Genomic DNA, 23060 nt, shown 5'->3' with positions numbered 1-23060 from the left:
AAGTAACCATAGGTTACCAGGCTTTCAAGCAGCATCAGGCTATGACTTCTACTGATGAATACATTCAGATAGAAACACAGGATAGACATGTAAACTCCCCTGACAGAGTTTATAATGTAGAAATACAGCCAGAGGGTGAAATTTGTCAGGGGTCGAACAGGGACCTAGCAGAGTGATCGGTCAGAGGACTAGCTGGGTGAGACTGTGACAAGACTGGATACTAGGTTTGTGTGTGGTCTCCAAAGGGAATACAAACGAGAGTTCAAGAAGGCTGGAAGGAAAGCAGGACAAGAGCATAGGGCTGAAGCAGGTTGGAAACAGCTGTTACTAGGGCACTTGAAGTCTGCAGGGCAAACACAAGAACACACAACAGGAATATAAGCAGGGAAACGATAGACAAACGATCATAAATGATAGTTTGTCTGCTCCTATGAAATGACCTCTTTGTGAGTTGAAAAGAACTTATACGAAACCAGGTTAGAGATTATTCTCACAGAGTTCTAGGAGACACCCAGCAGCTCCTATGGCGAAGGTGCGCTGTATGATTCTCTATGCCAAAGGCTCAAGCCTTGGATGTAACTGGCACCCTTTAAAGCTATGAAAATCAAGGAAAAATACAAGACAGAACAGGAATCCGAACGAAGAGCACCAAAACAGAAAGTGAGTTCAATCAAAGCAGGACTTGAAATCCGGGTCAGGAATAGGACTGGAATTCTGAGAATAAGGCTAGCAAAGATTTTCACTTCAGGCCAGACAGAAATATGCAGACAAACGGGAACACCGAATACAAGGCTAGGAGTCTGCATATAACAGAGCAGATCAAGAAGAGTCAAGGCGGGAGGCTATGAACTGTGGCTAACAGGAACATAGATGCCGGAAAATTAGGGACAGAAACAGATACTACATCTAGCCAAAAGGCAGGAAAATTGGTACAGGGATAAAGGAAACCGAATCAAAGGACAAGCCTGTAGTAACACACAGAACAAGGCGCCTCAACAGGAGTCAGTGGCAAAGATGACGCACTCTGTCCTCAAAGAGCAGAATTAGCTGGAGGCTCTGGAAGGAGCACATTTGCAGGGTAATAGAGCCAGGAACAAGGAATTAACCAGGTGCAGGGTATCTGGGAACAACCAATGAAGGGAAGACTGGATTGAGGCTTGTGAGAAGGAAGACAGAGGAAACCAGGAGACACAAGACCGGGAATATGAAAACCTGGAACGGAGTGTGGATTGGTGCAAACTTAGAGATGGGTCCAGAATACAAAATAGCTGTAGGATCCAGGAACAAATCTAGCAAACCAACCACCTCCAGGACATGATCTAGGAAGGGTCTGAAACTGAGAGAAATACACGGACCATGATGTATCAGGACAATAGAGTGGAAGCCTGGACTGAATACAAAGTGTATCTGACATGGCAAGGTGCAGAGGTGTATAACGTCCTATTTAGAAATGAAGGCAGGTGTCCGGAGGGCCTTCGGGAGCGCCACCTAGTGGCAGGATGGCAGAATCCTGACATGTCCATTTTGTACTCTACAAGTCATTTTTTGGGTCACATTTGTAGGATTCCTGTATCATCCTAGCTTAGGATGATTGGCCTACACCCTTTTATAAGGTACACACCTTGTGGTGGGGAGTCTATGCATGTAGCATTTTCCTCTATAGTGCCTGAAGAGTTCAGAAACAAGTCTGCACATGAGTGGGCTTTGATACAAGCGCTGACAGTCTGCAGAAACCAAGCTGGGTGGGATCAAGAGTCTGTATATTGTAACTTTCCCCTTCGGAGTGAACCACAGGTACAGGTTGAATATCTATTGAAGGCAGAGGTAAAGCAAGGTATATAAGCGATCCTGACACAGTTACAGTATCAGGGAGTGATAGTGCCTTTTCACTCGTCCTTTTCTGGGGCTTAGCTAGACAGCGTCTATAAAATTGTACTGTAATATATACATTTGAAATCTCATACAAGCACACATGCAGTGTAAAATGCTCACAGTACTGACCTGATGTGGAATTTAGTTACAAAAATGTAATGACTATTTTGGACATTGCAATTGGTTTCTTTAGTCAAAACATTGCGCCTGAATCACAATACTTATCTGCTTTTACGTTTGGTTGTGTTCAGTGTGCGTTTACAAGATTGTCATGGGGTATAAGTATTACAAGTTATTTGCAGCATGAATCGGGACGATCCTGACGCGTTGTTGTATATCTATGACCTATACATTACAGTGACTTGACTAAATACCTAGATAGGGTGGACAGAAAAGCGATCATTTTAGCCCAACATTGTTTTAAAGTAAACTTTTGCAACTCAGACTGTTTCCTAATGTGAGCTTTTTAGGACATAAGTTTGCCAGTGAGGGCAAAGAGGTGGCTGCATATTTCTTAAACAGGAATGGGGCAGATTGCAGCCTCCAATTACTTTGGGAAAATTACAAGTCCTTATGGGGTCCTTAAGTTTTAGAAGAGCTTCCTTGCCAGATTTCCCTTATGTAATTTAATGATGCCCACCTTTTTGAGAAAAATTAGATTAGATGTGTGCACTTACAGCTATTCTTTGAAGATGGCCAACAGACCTGTTGGAAAGAAAGTATGTTAAGACTCTGAACAATAAGAAAAACCCAGTAATTAGGGTTGATCCTAGTGCTTCAAGCTAAACATATGTAAAAGACCATAAGGGACAAACTTCTCCCATGGCCAACAAATCACATTTACCAGTCAAGGAACACTTTTCTCAGACTGAGAGAATTCTCACAGCTGTGCATAGAGATGCTTTGAAGTGTCCTCTAGCACAGGGCAAGCACATTATTACAGTTTCCAATATACCTGCACTTGCGGCGGCTACTATAATAAACATCCTCAATACACATACATTACACCCGTGCTGGGTACAGTGGGCCTCTACGCAATAGTCGAGGGATATAAAGTTTGCATATTATCTCACACTGAGAACACAAGAATTCTTACAGTACCAATAGGCGATAGAACAGACTCTTCCACGAAACCAGCAGTCTAATCTAGACCCAAATAAAGGGTCCCTTGAAAAAGCAGTAGAGAAATCCTTTCATTTGGTAAAATGATCCCCACACATAATTGGTGGCATGCTTCATCATTGGGTCTTAGCTCACCGTAGTAATATCCATCCAGGATGGGCTCAACTCGGAAAAAGCAGCTTTTGATGTTATATGTAGAGAAATGAAAAATAAAGGTAAACTTTTCTAGAGGATTAACCCGATTACCTCCTCGGACAAGGTTAAAAATAATGGTGGATGTGATGGGGCCTCAATCTCCCCAACATCCTTTAGCTGTTGACATGTTCCAGTTGATCTGTTAAGCCTAGATAGGTCAGCGGTTTTCGTTAGTTCCTTCCCTACTAATAGCTTTCTACCTTTCCATTTTTTTAAATATATATTTTTATATATATATCTCCAGCAAAAAGTACACATATTTTGTCAATCACCCTGGTCAAGCATTCATAGATACTCGCGTTTAAAAAAAAAACTCTTTATCAACTTATTTAGAAGTTGTATACTAACAGGTTACGTTTGTGACGTGGCAATATACATTTCCTTACATTGTTTGCGCTCTGTTTTGTAGCAGAGCGTGCTCACAAACAGACATATTAAACATATCTCAACAATCCATGTTTATGGGGTATATCGCTCCGTATTCTTATAGTTATTCATACCTTTTTTGTAGTGCCGATGCATGGAGGCCAAAAACCCCATCTCCAGTCTATATCCTAACTACTTTCCCATCTGTTGTATCCCTTAACTGAATGACCATATCCCACTCAATATCCTGGGCATTCATGGTGGTCTGGTATAATCTTTATTATTCAGTTTGAGCAAATAAATACATATGCTATTTACTGTACTTCTGTCAGACACTTCCATCTTTAACCAATATAGCTAAGTGCAATTTCCCAGTTGCACTGTTGTGTGTGCCATTTAGTAAGTGGTGGGGAAGATATCGCTGCCCTCCTAGCCCATAGCTATTTTCTGTTTTGGCTAGCATTAGTTTTAGATCTGCAAATCTACACACTGTTCGGTGGCGTTTCAGTCTGGGTAGAAGTCCCAGAACAGGCAGTCCCGGGTTCATGTCCAGCACAAGGCTTTTAACCTCTTGTATACAACCAAATACTGCAGTGAAATACAGCGTGAGTATAGGACAGGACCATTCATAAATACTCGCTTGCTTAAGTGTACTGCAGTTCTGTATCTAATAGAGCAGAATTTATCAATTAGTAAGATAATAAATTAAAACTCTGAATATGGAATGACAGCATGCAGAAAAAACAGCACCCAGTGATACACCGCAAATGGTGCAAATACGTTGATCTTAAGAGAAAATGTGCCCATCATGTCAAACTCGAGGCAGAACGGCAAATAAAGCCCACCCTAATGTTTTAAGCTAGGAGAGTGGGAGGGAGACAATTCCCTGCAGTCATACACTACAATGGAAAGTGTAGGAGTAATTATTTTGAAAATTCCAATTATTTTGCCATTATATTGTTGTCCCAAAGAGTGGTTATCTACTCACCCTTAGTAATATCCAAACCGTTGTGTTTTTGGATCAGCAGCACATACTACTTCCTCCCTCCCGCTTATTAAGGATATGGGGATAAACCTAGCCTATCGTTCTTGGTCCTGTCTTATCCTTGCACTGAGATTTCAATACAGGAGACCCATTATTTTTTAGGTCTCGCCTGTCGTTGGCAGCGCGCAAGCGCTGCACTCGCTATGCGAGGGCCTTTTGGAATCAATACGGATTCCAGATGTGCACGCGGACGGACAGAAGATGTGCACGCGGGGACTGGATGCTTTACTTGCGGCGTGAGACGGACGCACTATTTTTCACATTGGAGGCGCTTTCGCTTGTTTCATATGCCACCGTCTTCGTTGATTGATCCCAAGCCTGTTCCCAACGCTTCTTTGTCCGCATCGCCAACATAGGAGACCATATGAAAAGTATGATTTATGCTGCTCTACACACAAGCTCAGAAAATTGTTAGAACCCTTAGCAGTGTCACTGTAAACATGATTTTGTCACTTCCAACAGACACCTGGAAAATATATGAATCGTAGTTGTGCAGAAGTTGCAATCTATAATTAATTCAACCGTCATTTCAGAACCTATTGCTCTCTCCTTACACAACTCTTTGGAGCAGGTGTGCTATAGCGCCACACTTTTCTATATTATATGGCGTCATTAGAGTAAAGAATGTAACATCCATATCATTTTATAGTAGACCGTTTTCTCGGCCGTTTGTTTTTAGTAAACCCCAAGTATTCATTTTTTTTTGTTGTTGTTGAATTTACACAAGTTTGAATTGCTAATGCATTAGTTTTATTTAATTTGACCAAAAAAATGCTCATTTGTAAAAAAAGTCTTCCGGATAGTGTGGGAAACAAAAGCCTCGGCTTGGCTGCTTTTAAATGTACACCTGCAAAAATACCATGTCTTTATGTTTCAGCACTCTGTTGAAGTGCATGTTTTTCCTTGCTGTCTCTCCTCTGTCCCCAGCGCACTCTGTATTTACTTCCCACCCCCACTTCCGGTAGCTCTGCTTCTTCATATTTTGAAAAATCTTTATTTTTACGACCAAGCCACCATGCGTCTTGCTTCCTTTTTTTGTGCTGCTGCATGATTTACTTTTTACTTTATTTTTAATTTCCATTCTAAAATGGTGTCCACCATCCAAGAGCGATAAATTAAAACTGCCATGATGGCCACAGGTGCGTCACAACACATGCATACATCGCAACAATGACACACACGTGACCGCACATGAGTGCACATTGGTAACCATCTTAGTATAGCTTTAGTTTAATAAAATACCCCATTCCAGATGGCCAATCAAGCACCTGCATGCCACACATGTATCACAGTTTGCATATATTTTGACGCATTGTCGGCCATTTTGGAATGTTAAAGCCAATGGAGAAAAAAAGGATTGGCCGACTAAATAGACAGGCCTATTTGCTTTGCCAGTGCTTGTTTAGAATTCTTAACACTTGCCTTTCTGCTTCCTCCTGGGTGGTTTGCTTTACCTCCATTTCACTTGTATTTAATTTCCTCCAACTGATTCTTGTGCATGTACAGTTAGGGATGAGGCATCAAGATCGCACTTGAATCTACATACAAACAGCGATCTTCCACTTAGATGTAGAACATGAAAGCAAAAGAAGCTGAGACTGTAGCTAAGGGACAGAGACACAATTTAACAAGCATTGAAAACGCAATAGGTCTCGCCTTTGATTAAATTAAAACCATTTGCTTTGCTAATGGTATTGTATAGCAAAGCAAATGGCTTTAACCTAATGAAAGGCGAGACCTATTGCATTTTTTATGCTTGGTTATTTATTGAATGTATGATATCCGGCCCAGCCACTCTTAAGAAAGGGCATGGGGTGAAGAACAGTAGGGGACAGTAGAGGCAAAGGGGGGGAAAGGAACCTCATGGTGATCATGCCCCTAGATGCGGGGGAGTGAAGGGAACATAACGGGGAGACGAGGAAAAACCGTGTCCGATGTCCGGCTGGGTAGGTGCCGGCCGAGAGAGTGAATCCCAGGGTCCAACTCCTCTATAGCTACGGATGATCGCTCCACCGGGTATCAGCCAAAGGTTAAGCAGGCTCCGCGGTAAGTGTAAACAGTTGAAGATTCAGCCCAGGGGGCAACATCATAGTTCCATTGAAAGTAGTGTAGGAGCGAGCTGGAAGTCCATAGGGAGGAGAACAGCAGTGGAGAAAAAACAATGAGACCTATGTCCGAAGTCCGGCTGGGTAGGTGACGGCTCTAGCGGTGAGCCGGAGCCAATCTCCCCTATAGCTGTCGATGCAGCTCCACCGGGAATCGGCCATGGTGCTCGTGCTCCGCCGGGATAGATTGAAGATCATGAAGTGTCCAAAGGTCTTGAGTCCGGAAATGAGAGAATGAAGAGGACAAGGATGGTAGGATAGGATATGGAGCTTGACTGCCATCTTAAAGTCAGGCAAGTTAAGTCGGTTGATCCCTGTGGTTCTGCGGCTGGGCTTGCCACTAGATCTGTGTTTCTTTAACACTGCTATGCCTTTGAAGGTTAAGGTAGGACCTCCGATCTCAGGGATAGCTAAGGTGGAGACGTCCGGGTTGGAGAGATCCAGAACCCGGAAAAGTTATAAATGAATCTTGAATGCCCTCAAATACGAGTGTTATTTCCCGTCAACAGGGGCCCCAGGGATCAGAAGGTACCTTCAGTGCTACACTCACCCACACTTTAAGTCCTTCATTCAGGCCCACAGTTCACTGGCAGCATCTTCAGTGCACTATTCTTCAGCATTTTTGGGCTTATGGTAGACAGTCTGCAACCTCCAGGTCCGCCCCGCCTGCAGTACATCTGGCCACCAGCCAACAATAAGCCCCTCAGCGCGAGTTCGCTGATATATTCCACAATAAGGCCTCACCAAAGCTCGTCATGCACTGTGAGGGAGTGGCGCCGAACTGAATTAAAGGATGTAGAATGGCAGATTACTCCCAACGTGCACACACGGCTGCAACGAAGAGTGCAGGTCGGCAGAAGGGGGAGGGGGGGCTGGGGAAGAGTCCAGCACTGCCCCCACTCACCGCCACATCACAGGGCCCAGGCCAGGAGCGCTCCGATGGCGGCCGCGTACACCAGAGCCCACCCGGTGCGGTGCTGAAGATGACAATGTGCCCTGCCGAGCCTACAATGAATCAGCTGGGACAAGGCAAGAGCTAGAGTGATTTTCAGGCCGGGGAGAGGTCAAAATGCGCCAGCGCCTGCAGACCACTTCTGTGCACTGTGTTCTCGTACTATATGTAACTGCTCCTTAGCCATCGCTTACTTGCAGCGCAAGCATCTTTCGTTGCTTCTTACCACTATCTTCTAAACACTGGGAGCTATGTTTTCAGGCTGAATATTTAATGCTGTGGTCCTACCCAAGGACCTGTTTATTTGTGAACACAAAATGTTGTGAATTTATGTTACATCCTCCTGCAGTGAGTACTTCTGATGCTCCTCAGAGGCCAAGAATTAATCTCAGAAGTATGTTCTTTGTTAAAATGAATTACCATTTGTCAATCATAACACAAATAGAGGTTCCGAAAACCTCTGCAGTAGAAACTTGTAACCTTCAGAAATACAGTGGCTTTTTAACATGCAGTTTCCAACTCAGTGCTGATTTGCTTGTTGCAATACTAAATGCAGCTGGCATTGCACATGTTTTTAAGACAATGGGACCTGAACTATTGACATGCTTTAACACTGTGTTTGCTACCATTCCTGCATTTTTAGCTATGCGTTTTTCAAATGTATTCATTGATATTTCAACAAATGTAATTATTGTAGGTGTCGTGATGTTGCTGATAATCCTTAAGAGGGAATTATGAATCTGTATCCATCGGAGCAACAATGTCACCAAGCTACCACTTTCTACTAAGGAGGTGATTTGCTTTCACGCCAAAGTGGGCATTAGACTTTGAGGTTTCTCAAGCTCCAACCATCTAGAGTGAGACCTTCCATCAATGCCTAAATTGCCATCAAAGTGTTGTTTTGATCATTTCTTTGGAACAACAAGCTATGCTTCATTTGGACTGTTGGGAGCTGATTCAACTAATGATGCTCCATCATTCCTGCTGTGTTTCTGTGCGGCTGCCCATTGTTAAGTTTGCTTAATATTTGTCACTAATAGTATGTTCAATGGTGCTACAACAATTGTATGCTGGAGCTACACCATCGCAGGCCTCGGAAAATCGTTAAAATGTTACTAGACTTGCAGGTTGAGTAACTTGAATAATCTACTCGACCTAACTGTAATGTACTTGACCTGTAAACCGGTCTCAAATTGTGTGGTCATTGGTAAATATTTTATTTTACAGTCATTTTTTTTCATTCTCACGAGTGCACTTTCAAATGTGAGTTCAGCATTTCTGCTGAACAAAACAAAACTATTTTGTTTAATTAATTAGACTTAACATTTCCTCCATGTGTAATAAGAATCTAGCCCACATATAGGGTACACATGATCCCTGACTTGCCTCTCAGTTTACTTATAGCCTTGCCATCAGGGCAGGGGCAGGAGTGTTTCTCAGTACATGTTTAAACACTCACTTTTGTAAATATATGTTCGAGGCATATGAGGTGTCGATCATATGCTGTGCATAGATCGCCATCTAGTGTTGGGTCCGGATGTTTGCACTTTGTTTTTCTTCGAAGAAGTCTTTCCTGTCAGAAGGTAGGTGACTCCTCCTTATGGCGATAGTGCGCATGGGCATCAACTCCATTGTTAGATTGTTTTTTTCCCCCACCTGGTTCGGACATCTATCGTTGCGCTCCGATTTGACACCGCTCCTTCGGTTTCCCTCAGTGCGCAAGATACTCGCCCTCGGCGGTATTGTTTTCATTCGCATCTCCCTTTTATATAGCGTATCGTAATTACTTAAAATAATCTTTTGAACAGAAAGTTTGTGGAAGGCCGTTGGACCTACCCGCGTCGGGTCGACCTGTAGTCGATGGAACAAACTCCCTTCAAATTCTGCCCTCCGTGTCACGCGAAATACCCGCGCACCGACTCACACGATGTGTGTAATCTGTGTTTGTCCCCCGGACACAGAGAACAAGACTGCGACGTGTGCCAGGATTTCCGCTCCAAGAAAACACTTTGCGACCATCTGGCTTGACGTCACGACATGCCAAAGCCAGCACCCCCCCCCCCCCTTAACCCAAGAAACAATTTCAATTAAAAAGAAGGCTCCAGGTCAGTCATCGACCCCGGTTGGCACCGAGGTCATGCTTCTGACGCCCCGCCGTCTGGTTCTGCACCGAAGCCTACCAAAAAGCCTTCTGGCTCCGAAAAGACTCCCTCCAAACCGAGCCCAGACCTTGGGAGTTGAAACAGAAGTCCGGCACCGACCCCCCCCCCCCCCCCACACCATTCGGCCCCGAAAAAACCGTCGGATCCGAACACATCAACGGTTTCCACTCCGCCACCGAAAATGTTGGCGCCGAAACAGACAGAAGTGCAGAAAACCACTACAAAGCCCAGTTTCGATGCCCCAATTGAAAAACCGGATCCAAAACAAAAACCTTTGTATATCCATCTACAGACCGGCCATATCACCACTAAAGTGACTCGCCACTAAAGTGACTCTAAAAGAAGGGATGATGCAGAAGAAGAATATCACATCCCTTTAAAGAAGAGATCTGTTGGAACTAACCCTTCCCCCTCCCCCTCCTCCTCTTCCTCCACCTATTCTTCTTTCATCACCACCTTCTCCTCTCAGCTTCACCTAATTTCACCTGAACATTCACCACCACATACACCTAACAACCAGGATGATGATGATCAGCCATTACAAGACGCATGGCACGATTATAACACCAGTTCACCCATGGGCAATGATCCCGACCTGTACCCTACCAAACCCTCTCCACCAGATGATAGTGTAGGCTACATTGAGTTATTGGGTAGAGCTGCCAACTACCATGGCGTACAGCTACATAAGGAGTCATTAGAAGTGGACTCTCTGAAACCCTCAGTACCACACATAAGTCATCACATACACTACCCATGCTTAAAGGGATGGTCATGCATATAGATGACCTTTTTAATGACCCAGTCAGAGCTTGTATTCTTACCCCTAAAGTGGACAAGAAGTACAAGCCAGTACCATTGGACCCAGTATATATAAGGGGACAACTGCCACTAGACTCCCTGGTTGTGTCCAATGCAAGAAAAAGAGCCAACTCACAGACAACAGTAGAGGCTCCACCTCCTGATAAGGAATCAAAACGTATTGACGCTTCTGGGAAAAGGGTAACTTCTCAAGCAGCCAATTTTTGGCGCGTCTCCAACACTCAGGCACTGTTAGCGCGATACGACCGTGTGCACTGGGATGAAATGGAACAACTGATCCAATATTTACCCCCGGAACACAAATCAAAAGCACAAGATCTGGTTCATGAAGGGCAACTTTTTGCTAACAATCAAATAAGATGCTCTCTAGATGCTGCAGACACTGCTGCTAGAGCTATAAACACCAGTATCCTTCTAAGAAGGCATGCCTGGCTCCGTATATCTGGTTTTAAACCTGAGGTTCAAACCTCCATTTTAAATACCCCATTCGATAAGGAACATCTATTTGGCCCAGTGGTAGATTCTTCCCTTGAGAAAATGAAGAAAGATACTGAGGTAGCCAAATCTATGGGAGCCTTTCAGACCACACAAGGTTGTGCTTCCTTTCGGCGCTCCGTTTACCGAGGAGGTTCCAAGAATACCTCATGAGAAGACACCTCCACCTTTAAAGGAAATAACCAACCCTCCTCATCTAGGGGTTATTTCAGGGGAGGTTACAGGGGTAACAACGGTAAGGGCAGGGGCTGGGGTTTAAACGCACGCACCTCCCCCGCCAACACAAAGCAGTGACTTGCCTTCACTTCCCCCACGACCACTCAGCACATGTCGGGGGGGAAAACTGTCAGATTTTCTACCAATCTGGCAATCCATAACAACAGACAATTGGGTACTCCAAATGATCCTTTCTGGTTACTGCCTGGAATTTATCAACACGCCTCAAAATATTCCACCAAAGCCCCACAAACTATCACCAGACCATCTATACCTCCTCAAACAAGAGGTTCAGACTCTACTTCTAAAAGGGGCTATAGGGCCTGTGCCTCCCCAACATCACGGGTCAGGCGTATACTCCCTTTTATTTCCTAATTCCCAAAAAAGACGGTTCTCTCAGACCAATTTTAGATCTAAGAGAATTCAACCGGTACATTCAGTCAGAACATTCCAAATTTATCCAGCTGTCTGGTGCATGCAATCCCCATTATAGCTTTTGCACCACCGACTTTGATGCCAAAATCTGAAAGAAAGTTAGTTATAGATTCCTTACCTTAGAATTGCCCCCAGGCGTCAGACTGGATCTGGAAAGTTTGTCGTCAGCAGTACCCCTGCGCATCGAAAGGTGGCATCGGTCAGCTCCGCGTTCATCATCGGCGTCACCGGGATGACGTCGCGTCAGCTACCTAGCGGTACCTCCAGTCACTTTCTGACTGACTATTTTTGCGACTTTTGTAGACTTCATTTTTTGAGTCTATCGACTCCTGGTGCACGAGGGATGCCCGGCTTCAAGGCATGCGATTCCTGTAACCGACTGATCTCGGTGACCGATCCGCACCACGTGTGCCTCTAATGTCTGGAGTGCGACCATAACCCCAAGTTGTGCTCTGACTGCCGAACCATGGTCCTGAAGTCTTTGCGGGAGCGTTCCCGAAAGCTCCTCGAGACCCGGCAGTCAGCTCCGCGTTGCTGAAGGTCCCGGTCACGTGGGAGGTCGATAGACCGATCGCGGAGTTATCACTCCTCTTCCAAGTCTTAGCACTCTGGGTCAGGTAAGTCAAAGCATAAGAAGAAGTGAAAGAAGCATCGTCTGACTTCGACTTGCCGTCGGCCAACGTGACGAAGGTTGCGGGTGGTGCCACTCCCGCGGCTCCGCGTGTGGAGCCTACAGGGTCAACTCCGGCCTTCCCGGGACCAGGAGCGACCCCTGCCCAGCTTCGTCAGTTCTACGAAGCGATGCATGCCATCTTTGGGCAGCCCGACTCCTCCGGCACGCCTTCGGGCCCCGCATACTCAGCTGGGGACCCTAGGCCTTCAACGCCGGCAGCTTCGGCACCGCAGGGCCCCCTTGGATCCAGGCCTGGACCCGGATCGGCGCTGGTCGACCTTATTACACCTCCACCGGCACCACTTCCACCTGCACCATGTACGCAACCGACGCTGGCTGGACCCCCAGCCTGCGACAACCCTGGCTTCCTATGGGTACTTTTGTGCCTGTGTTCCACCCTGGCCCTTTTCAGCCTGATTGGCAGCCAGAGGATGGTGAGGAAGACTGGGAGGGGTCTGGTGACCAGTTGGAGTATGCTCCGGACTGGAGAGAGGAACTGGGGGATGCTAGTGGTCTGGATACCTCCCCAGACCTAGGCATGTTGTCTCCTCCTACCGTGGCTACGGAGGAGGGAGCGTACTACGCAGTGGTGTTGCGTAGGGCTGCCAAGGCTCTCCACCTCGAGCTACCTACGATGGCCGTCAGGACTAACCTCCTGACAGGAGTGCTTCAGCCGGCAGCGAGCTCTTCGGAGCACCTGCTGCCCTTCAGTAAAGCCCTAACAGACATCCTTTTGAGCACCTGGTTGAGGCCCGACACAGGGGCTTCTGTGGATAGGATGATTACCCAACACCACCGCCCAGCCCCGGGCGACCCCACTTTCCTCTCCCAACACCCCACCCCTGAGAGCTTGGTGGTCCAAGCCTCTACATCCAAAAGCGCCTTCCCTAACGCTCCACCTGATAGGGAATCCAAAAAGCTGGACCAACTTGGGAAGAAGTTTTCTTCCTCCAGCTTGGGACTGCGGTCGGTAAACACTGCATGTCTATTGGGCTGTTATTCTCACTCTGTGTGGGATACGGTGGCGCAAGTGCTACCTCAGTGCCCAAAGGAGGCCCGGGCCATGCTCTCCCGTGCAGTTGCCAAGCAGCAAAGTTTACCATCCGCTGTGGACTCGAAACCGTCGACTCACTGGGTAGGACGATTTCAACATCAGTAGCTCTTCAACGCTACGCCTGTCTGAGGTCGACTTGCTTTTCTAGGGATGTCCAGAACACCCTGATGGACATGCCGTTTGATGGCCGTCGCCTGTTTGGTGACAAAGCAGACAGTGCGGTAGAGCGTGTCAAGGACTCTCGGGGTACGGCCAAGTCCTTGGGCCTCTCCACCACACGCCCTGCACAGTCTGCTTTTTGCCCCTTTTGTGGCTACGGAATGGGTGCCCCACTACGTTCCCTCCCGAGCCACAGGCCGGCGCAAGCTGTTCAGCCCCAGCGCAGCCGGGGAAAACAACCGCCATGGTTCTGGGGTCCAGCGGGCGGGCCAGTCCACCACAGCCCCCTCTGCAACAGCCTCCAAACCCTTCTAGTCCGACCTTTCTGGCCCATCACACGCCAGTGGGTGGCAGGATTCGCCATCATCTCCCCCACTGGCATACCATCACGTCAGACAGGTAGGTTTTGCAGATAGTCCGAAGGGGCTACTCCCTTTCCTTTGAGTCTACCCCCCAGCCATGCCACCTCAGTATGACTGAGGATCATCTGGCCCTTCTCCAACAGGAAGTTATGGCTCTCTTGGCCAAGGGTGCCATCGAACGAGTTCCTGCCCCAGAAGTAGGTCGTGGTTGTTATTCCCAATACTTTCTGGTGCCCAAGAAGGATAACCTGGATCTCAGGAACGTCAACTGCTTTCTCTGGAAGGAGAAGTTCAAAATGTTGACCCTGGCTCAGGTCCTGTCTGCCCTCGACCCTGGAGACTGGAAGGGAGCGTTGGACTTAAAGGAAGCTTATTTTCATATCCCCGTCCTGCCGGCCCACCGGCGTTACCTGCGGTTCACGGTAGGCCACGAGCACTTTCAGTTTACCGTGCTCCTCTTTGGCCTTACCAGCGCCCCTCGGGTGTTCATGAAAGTGATGGCGGTGGTCGCAGCTCATCTTTCCGCCTATACCACTTCTGCCCAGAGTGCTGAAGAAGATCAAGCGCGACCGGGCCCAAGTCATTCTTGTGGCTCCTGAATGGGCACGAAGAGTCTGGTATCCCAAGCTACTCAACATGGCCATTGATCCTCCGATCCGACTGCCTCTTTGAGAGTATCTTCCATCGCAGCAGCAGGGGACGGTCCTCCACCCGAACCTGTCCAGCCTCCACCTCCCTGCGTGACAATTGAGCGGCGGCAGTTGACGTCGTTTGACCTGCCTCCCGAAGTCTGCGATGTTATCTTGGCAGCCAGGCGTCCGTCAACTAAGACGGTATATGCCTGCAAATGGAACAAATTTGTGGCATGGTGCACAGCAAAGGCCATGGATCCCCTTTCTGCCCCTCTTTCTGAGGTTCTCTTGTTCCTCCTTTCTTTGGCCCAGCAGGGCTCTGCTCTGGGCACTCAAAGGCTACCTCTCGGCCATTTCAGCCTTTCTTAGGCTTCCTGATCAGCCTTCTCTGTTCAAATCCCCTGTTGTTGTAAATTGATTCCTTAAGGGCATTACTCCTCTTTTTCCTCCTGTTTCCTTCGTAATGCCTCAGTGGGACTTGAACCTAGTTCTTACTTACCTTATGTGAGCCATTACATAACTGTCATCTCAGACTTCTCACTCGTCCTCAGAACTAGACCTTCCTTTCTTCACAGGGTGGTTACTTCTTTCCACATTGGCCAAACCATCACTGTGCCCACCTTCTTTCCACCTCTGCAATCTTCGAAAGAGGAAGAGAGGCTCCTCTGTCTGGATCCAAAATGTGCGCTTTCGTTCTAGCTGGATCGCACACAACAATTCCGGGTGGATGACCAGCTCTTTGGTGATTATGTGGGCGCTAAGAAAGGTCGGGCCGTGCACAAACGGACCATCTCCAGGTGAGTCATTCTGTGCATCAAAGCCTGCTATTCTTTGGCAAAGAAGGAGCCTCCAGTGTGGCTCCGTGCCCATTCCACCATGGCGATGGCAGCTACTACTGCTTTGGGACGAGGTGTCCCCTTAAATGACATCTATAAGGCAGCTACGTGGGCATCGCTGCACACGTTCACCAAACACAGTCCAGTCCGGAGAGACGGCTTCTTTGGCCATTCTGTTCTCCAGGACTTTCTAGTGTGAACCTGGTTCGCAGACCCACCTCCGGGGTTGGTATTGCTGGGGTATCTATTCTAAGGTAAGGAATCTATAACTAACTGCTTCTTTCAGATGAACAAGTTACTTACCTTCGGTAACAATATATCTGTAAGAAACATAGGTTAGTTATAGATTCCTTACCTGCCCACTCATCCTCCCCGTTCTGCGAACTGATTTCTAGGAATAAGGACTTTCTTTCAGGGCCCTAGTTTTGTGCAGCATTGGTCAGTGTCATGCGTGGCTCTGCGCTACTGGCGCTGAAAGTCATGTACAGAACTGAAGTCCGCGCGCAAGGGCGGCGTCTAAGTAGCTGCCGGGACGTCATCCTGGTGACCACCACAACGCCGACGACTAGTGAAGAGCTGACCAACGCCACCTTTTGATGCGCAGGAGTACTGCTTATGAAAAACTTTCCGGATCCAGTCTGAGGCCTGGGGGTAATTCTAAGGTAAGGAATCTATAACTAACCTATGTTTCTTACAGATATATCTTTACTTGAAGGTAAGTATCTTGTTCTTTGGGTCTTATTCACCTGCACCACCTTCAACTTCACTCTTCAGCCATTGGTTTGCATCTTCATTGTCTTCAGTGGCAGCGTCAGAACAAAGTGTGCCTCTTGTATCTGCAGTTCCTTCCAATGTAAGCATGGCTTTTCCCTCAGTCACCTCCAAAGTTGGATTCTGTATTTGATTCCTTGGATTTGGGAGTCTTGACCAGGTTGGTACCATCAAGCACAGATTAAAATGAACTCTGTTAAACAAGGGAAGATCAATCAGTTGCTGCTACTGATCCCTTTGTAACAGTATTTCACACATTTTTACTTTTATAGCCATTTTGGATTAAACTTTAGATTTTTGCAACCTGTCGCGTGGTAATATTAGGCTTGAGGCTATTGCCTTGTTTGATCTTTTATCAGTGCATAATAATAGATACTCATATATGATCATTTGTTAAAATGAATATAATACAAGGGATCCTGCAGCCCCTGCATAAAAGCCTATCTGTAATGTTGTTACTACAGGCATGTTGTGACATCCCTAGTCACCTATAATAACAAAATTACGTAGCTGCTCATTTATTATTATTATTATTACAATTGAGTTGCAATGGCATAATGCCTTCTGCCAGAGCCAGCAGCCACAGTGAACTGCAGGTCACAGAGCATAATTTCAGCTGCAGCTTAAACGATAAGGGGAACTGGCTTAATGTTTTTCTTATGTTTTCTTCATGATCAGAAGAAAGGAGATATTTATGGCACCATGTCTAATTTCTTTCTTCCTATAGGTTATTGCAGGAAAGACCGAATCTATTTACATGTTTCTACCTATTCTGAGCTGCAGCATTTTTTAATCTGATTTACATTAAATTGATTTGTTAGACTTGGGGGGGGGGGGGGGTCTCTAGTTGGCACAGGTATGCACTTGTGACAAATAGGGACCCTCTCCTCTAATAGGGGTAAGGGGGTACACTCCTAAAATAACCTCTGCTCACCCCCTTGGTACGAGCAGACAGGCTTATCTCAGAGGCAGTGTGTAAAGCATTTGTGAAAACATACAGTAATCAAGTGACAACACTACAGATGCACACCACACAGGTTTTATATCAAAAAGAAGTATTCTTTATATAGATTTACCACAATACTGTCACTTTAGATGGTAGAATTTTGCTTAGTTCTCTTTAGTTCTTAAATGCGACACTTTAAGTCAATGTACCTTTTAGATGCGACACGCAGGGCAACAAAAGTGTTGCAACGATGTTGAGGCGTTAAAGATTTTGGTGCAAAGAAATAAAGACGTGAAGATCTTCCAAAAGCGGCACGCTTCTCTGATGTTGCGAGAAGACTCGACTCGATGCGTCCGCTGCAGCGGCGACACCCCTTGGCGCCAACACAGCGGCCTTGGCGGCCACACTCTTCTCCCACGTTTGCGAGATGCTTCCGCTCGATGCGACAGCTTGCAGTGACGACACACTTTACGCGTTGCGACAACAACCGCTCCGACGGCGGCACGCTTCTCCGTGGATGCGAGGCGCTTTTCTTGATGCGGTGCAATGCGTCAGCTACGATGGCTGCAATGGCGACACGCTTCTTCGGCGTTGCTAGACACTTCCTGGATGATGCGAGATGCTTCCGCTTGCGACAGCTGCAGCGGTGACACACTTTACGCGATGCGGCGACAACAGCTCCGACGGTGTCACACTTCTCCTTCTTGAGTCGCGCTTCCAGCTCCTTGCGACACGCAGTCCCTCAGATGGCCCAACAACAGCAGCAGGCACTTCCAAAGAACACTAGGGAGCTGGGGGTTGAAGTCTGTTGTTCCTGAGACTTCAGCAGGAGGCAAGCTCTTTTGTAAGCCCTTGGAGATCCTTCACAAGTTGAGCAAAAGTACACACAAAGTTCCTTTCTCCTCTCTTTGGCAGTAGGCAACCCCTGCAGGCCAATCCCCCAGTTTCAGGGATAGTCTCTCCTCGGTTTCTTCTTGGTTCCTCTCCTCAGCAGAGTTTCTTCTTGTTTCCCAAAGTGATCTAATTTCTTGGGCTCAGGGTCCCAATATTTATACCCCAAAATCCTTTGTTCTCTGGGGGCAGAGGGGCCTTTGCCCAGTCCAAACCAGTTCTGGAGCACTCTGTTTACATGACTCCTTCTTTCCTTTCACAGTGCAGGGCAGAAACCTCAGACGCACCACAGGAAGTGGAGCCAGCATTGTGGAGGGACAGCACAGCCCTGGAGCACTTTGTTGACCTGATTCCTTCTCTCCTTACACAGTGCAGGGCAGAGACCTCAGACGTACCACAGGGGGTGGAGCCAGCACTGTGGGGGGCAGGCACTGTCCTATTCAGGACCCAGGTGCAACTCCTCCCTCCCATCTAGATGCAGATCTCTCTATTCACCACTGGGCGGACTCACCCTGTCTCCTGGAATCCCCCAGCCCTGTCACTCACACTCCAGACAAGGAATACACAACCTAGCAGAGGCAGGTTTGAATGGTTAGACAAGAAAATACCTACTTTCTAAAAGTGGTATTTTCAAACACAGAATGTTAAAACCAACTTCACTAAAAGATGTATTTTATCATTCTGAGTTCAGGCATACTAAATTCAAATTTCTACAGTGTTCCCTGAGACAGTTAGGATTATAAGATGTAATAATCAAACTGCCCATTCTGGCCAATGGAGAACAGGTAGCCTTGCAATAGTGAAAAAGGAAATGGCTGTAATTCACTATTAGGACATGCCACACACACCATGGCATGTCCTACCTTATACTTACAATGCACCCTGCACTTGAGCCTACCATAGGGGTGACTGATATGAAGCACAGGGAAGGTTTAGGGACTGGCAAGTGGGTGCACTTGCCCAGTCAGCATGACAGTACCAGACTGCCCGCAGGCCCTGCAATGGCAGGCCTTAGACACACTTTTACAGGCTGCTTCTGTGGGTGGCACAACCAGTGCTGCAAGCCCACCAGCAGCATTTGAATTTACAAGCCCTGGGCACTCCTGGTACACTGTACTAGGGTCTGACAGGTAAATCAAACCAACCAATCATGGAATCACTAATTCGTGCAATAATTTACAATAGGGAGTGCATATGCACTTTAGCACTGATCAGCAGTGGTAAAGTGCCCAGAGTCATATAACGGCCAACAACAGGTCAGAAAAAATACAGGAGGAAGGCAAAAAGTTTAGGGATGACCCTGCAAAAAGGGCCAAGTCCAACATGATTCCAATACTTTTTTGCACCAAATTACTAACTGCTTTTTTGTCTAATTTCACACTACAGATTCTACTAATATTCTTCATGTCTGCAAGCACACTGTTTCCTACTAAATATTAAAATACAAAGGATTCGAGGTTTGTGGGAAGAATGTTTTCTAAGGAATAAAGTGCCACCTCTGTACGTTAAAAGGATATTGCTAGTTATCTTGGAGTTCCATGGAGTTATAACTTCGACTTCGCTCCTTTATATGATCATGGAACTCCTAAGTGCAATGCAATATCCTTATAATGTAATGCGGGGTATTTAATCTCATATAGATAATGTATATACATATTCACTAGGGTGGCTGCACCACCAATCCAGGGGTATGATATGTCTTGCTCGTAAGAGCCTCATTACTCCCCATGCTTTAGTATTATGAGGGGAAATTGGCTTAGTGGGTGAGGTGCGCAGGGCCTGTTGTTCAGTTGTCCTCAAAATAAGTGATAAGAGGTTAATATTGACCTTGCCTGTGGGCAGGCAACAGGCTGGTAAGATACAAATACTATGAGCAGGTATACATGTGTGCCATTGTGGAAGCACCTATTTCTGGCAAGATTTGGTGCTAATAAAGGCAATAACTGGGACTGAGGTGAAAAGGATTGATAATCTGACACCTTCGAAGATTGGATCCAATTTCCTCATCAATCATGTTGCCAGTTTTCCTAATATTTACATGTATTGCTTTCAATTGACTTGCTATAATGCTCCTTTGCAATTAAACTTTTTCGTGCATTCTAAACTAAAATCTGGCCGTAATATATTAATAAAGCCTTTAAAGTTTGATTATGGGAATTTCCTGTGTGTGTGGGCGCTTCTTTCAGGGGAAAGGTGTACAGACACCTACAAAAATAATTTTTATTCCTGACAGTGTTTCACTAGATAGGATAGGTGCCCAACGCACAGTAGCTCCAGGTGAGTTATGGGAGATGTGTCGGTCACAGCCTGTTTGTTTGTCTGGCTAAAGCTGATGCATTGGTACACACTTGTGTTTAGCCTATGGGCTAAGGAGAGTTTACTTGGGTGTGATTAGAAGACTTGTAAAAGGTTTACTTTATACTTATACATCTCTCTAGCGTTTCGCCTTTTTACACTAGCGTAAAGTGCACTTTTCCTACCACCTTGATAGTCTAATCCAGCGACCTGTTGCTGATGTACCTGAACTTTTTGTTCATGACTAAACCATACCCTGACATTCTTGCATTGCCTATCCTTTAAAGGAGGAACAAATTCTCTGGGAGCATGGAATGTAGTTCGGCTATCAAGAGCCTTTCAACCAGGTCAGCATGTGCCATTCAATATCCTCAAGGACCAACTGCATGTCCAATCAATGTACCACTATTTACAGTCCTTATGTGACACCATTTCATGCATCCTTCCAAACCCTAAGGTTTCCCACAGCCCTTGTCCAGTGTTAGGGAGGGAACTAGCTGAACAACTGGGGGCTCAGAAGGCCTGGGCGATTAGGGAAGGGCAGAGCAGGCAGTCTGCCCGGGGGTCTAGAGAACTGGTTGTTCTTGCTGAAGAAAGTTTTGAGGATCACAACGAACAAGAGCTATGGCCCATTTGAATTTAGATGTGTAGCCCTATCCATTTTGGCATTTGGAAGAAACATGGAGGATTTTACACGTCCTTTTTAATTTTCTCCCAGTCTTGGAAAACGGTCATAGACCAAAGATGGTATACGGTTTTATGCTTCATGTTTATAGCATCCGAGCAAAAGCCACGTATACATTATTGGTTGCTGTTTAATTTGTGTTGCTTTCTATTTGCTTCAAATTGCTATAGATTTAATTCTCATCACTATTAATTGTACTGTTATTGCACTGGTGTGAACCTTGCCCTATCTTTTAACTGTGCCATATTTCTCTCTTGACACAGATTCCATTGTCACCAAAATTGAGATCCCTACATACTCGTTAAGTGATGATGAATATTCCAGCTACCAGCAGCTGAGTGTGGAGAGTGATGTGGGTGACTCTGGAGATGTGAAGGACTCTCCCATTGCTGGCTCTCTCCCAAACCCCTTCCACTGCCGACAGTGTGGCCTGGTGATGGACAGCTCCTCACGCTGCCTAGACTTTGCTTTCAGTCAACACTGTCTCAGTTGCCTGACAGAGGGACCCCTGGAACGTGAGAGTGAGGATGATGAGGGTAGTGGCTGCCTGAAGACCGAGCGGATGGTATATTCATGCAGATTATGCTCTTTCGTCACACATTACTCCAGTCATTTGAAACGCCATATGAAGACACACAACGGTGAGAAGCCCTTTAAGTGCATGCAGTGCAGTTACGCCTCAGCCCAACTGGTTAACTTAAAGCGCCACACCCGTACCCACACAGGCGAAAAACCCTTCCGCTGTGAATGCTGTAACTTTTCATGCAGTAGCCTGGGCAACCTGAAGAGGCACATGCGCATCCACACCCAGGAAAAACCATACAAATGTGACATATGTCAGTATCGCTGCAACCAGAGCCGCAACCTGAAGCGCCACAAGCTTGGTCATCGGAAGAAGCGAGAGCTGAGGCCACGTCACAAGAAGGGCCCGAAGAAGGATGCTGAAGAGACTGGAGAGGAGGAAGAAGAGGTAGATTCCTGCAGAGACGACACCGAAGGTAATGGTCTCATGGGTCTGTGTTCGTAACACCTTTAGGAGATGCTTGACTCTGTCATGTTCTTTACGTCTCAAGAAAATGAGTGCTCATATTATTAGAGAGGCTTCATAACTTATTTTGTCCTGCACTTTTGATATCAAATCCCAGTATTCAGCACTGAGTAGAGTTTGTTTCACTTAGTTTGTTTTCCATCCTAACATTCATGGCAACTAGCATCAGTGAAAATGTATGTTCATATTGGTTTAGTTGAGTTGTATAGATCCTGAATGCATTTGCTTCAGAGTGCCCAGAGATGCTCTAAATCTACAAATAAATTACTTTAAAGGCGTTCAGAAAAATGCAGGAAGTGGTAACAAAGTGTGAGACACTTGCATCCTGGAGTACTTTGATTCACTTGCTAAGATTTAGGTCCGCTATACTCCATTTGCGGCCCGTTTGGCCGCAGGCGGCCCCTCTAATATTTTCATGGAGCCCCAGGACAACAGCTGCACTGTGCTGCTGTTTAGTGGACTGGTTACATAGTTGGTATTCTGTTAGGGCAATTAATGGCAAGCATATACTTGTTTGGAGAGAGGGCACTGTTTTGAAATTTGATGGCCTGTACTCTCCAAGGTCTTAGTGGTGCGTGTGGTCATGTCAAAAGGCAGTTCACCACTGAACACAAAATGGTGGGCGGCAGCTTTTCTATGTTTTTAAGGGGTAATTGATTTACAATTAAATATACGTTAAAAATAATAAATGTTCCTGTGATTTAAAATGAGACTGGCTTGATTTACGAGTCATTCTCGCGGGGGTGCAGCAGTGGCGGTCTCCTGCCTCCCTATTACAATTCGAGCGGTCAGGTCGCCATTGCCCCACTGCAGCTGCCAGGGAATCGCCGTTCCCTGGCGGAGGTGTAGAGGCAGTAATATGCTTGGCAGGACCAAGCATATTACAAGTTTCCACTCCGCCGCGGTTTTCATGCCGCTTCC

The 23060-nt window shown here is 46.4% G+C and overlaps 1 protein-coding gene and 1 long non-coding RNA gene across 3 annotated transcripts in view; one reads left to right on the top strand and one right to left on the bottom strand.

Annotated features, from left to right (window-relative positions):
- The window catches only part of ZNF513 (zinc finger protein 513), a 100885-nt gene that overhangs the window by 17689 nt on the left and 60136 nt on the right, over positions 1–23060 (top strand). For both annotated transcript variants that reach the window (XM_085613299.1, XM_085613298.1), the window contains one exon: positions 21355–22089. In XM_085613299.1, the coding sequence (XP_085469425.1) occupies positions 21355–22089 (735 nt within the window). The remainder of the gene's footprint in view (positions 1–21354; positions 22090–23060) is intronic.
- The window catches only part of LOC146822166 (uncharacterized), a 182540-nt gene that overhangs the window by 140366 nt on the left and 19114 nt on the right, over positions 1–23060 (bottom strand). The gene's annotated exons all lie outside the window — the stretch shown is intronic.

The sequence above is a fragment of the Triturus cristatus genome, chromosome 6, assembly GCF_964204655.1.
Source record: "Triturus cristatus chromosome 6, aTriCri1.1, whole genome shotgun sequence".
Lineage (NCBI taxonomy): Eukaryota > Metazoa > Chordata > Amphibia > Caudata > Salamandridae > Triturus > Triturus cristatus.
Note: the sequence above shows the minus strand (reverse complement) of the source record. Positions and strands in the feature narration are given on the sequence as shown.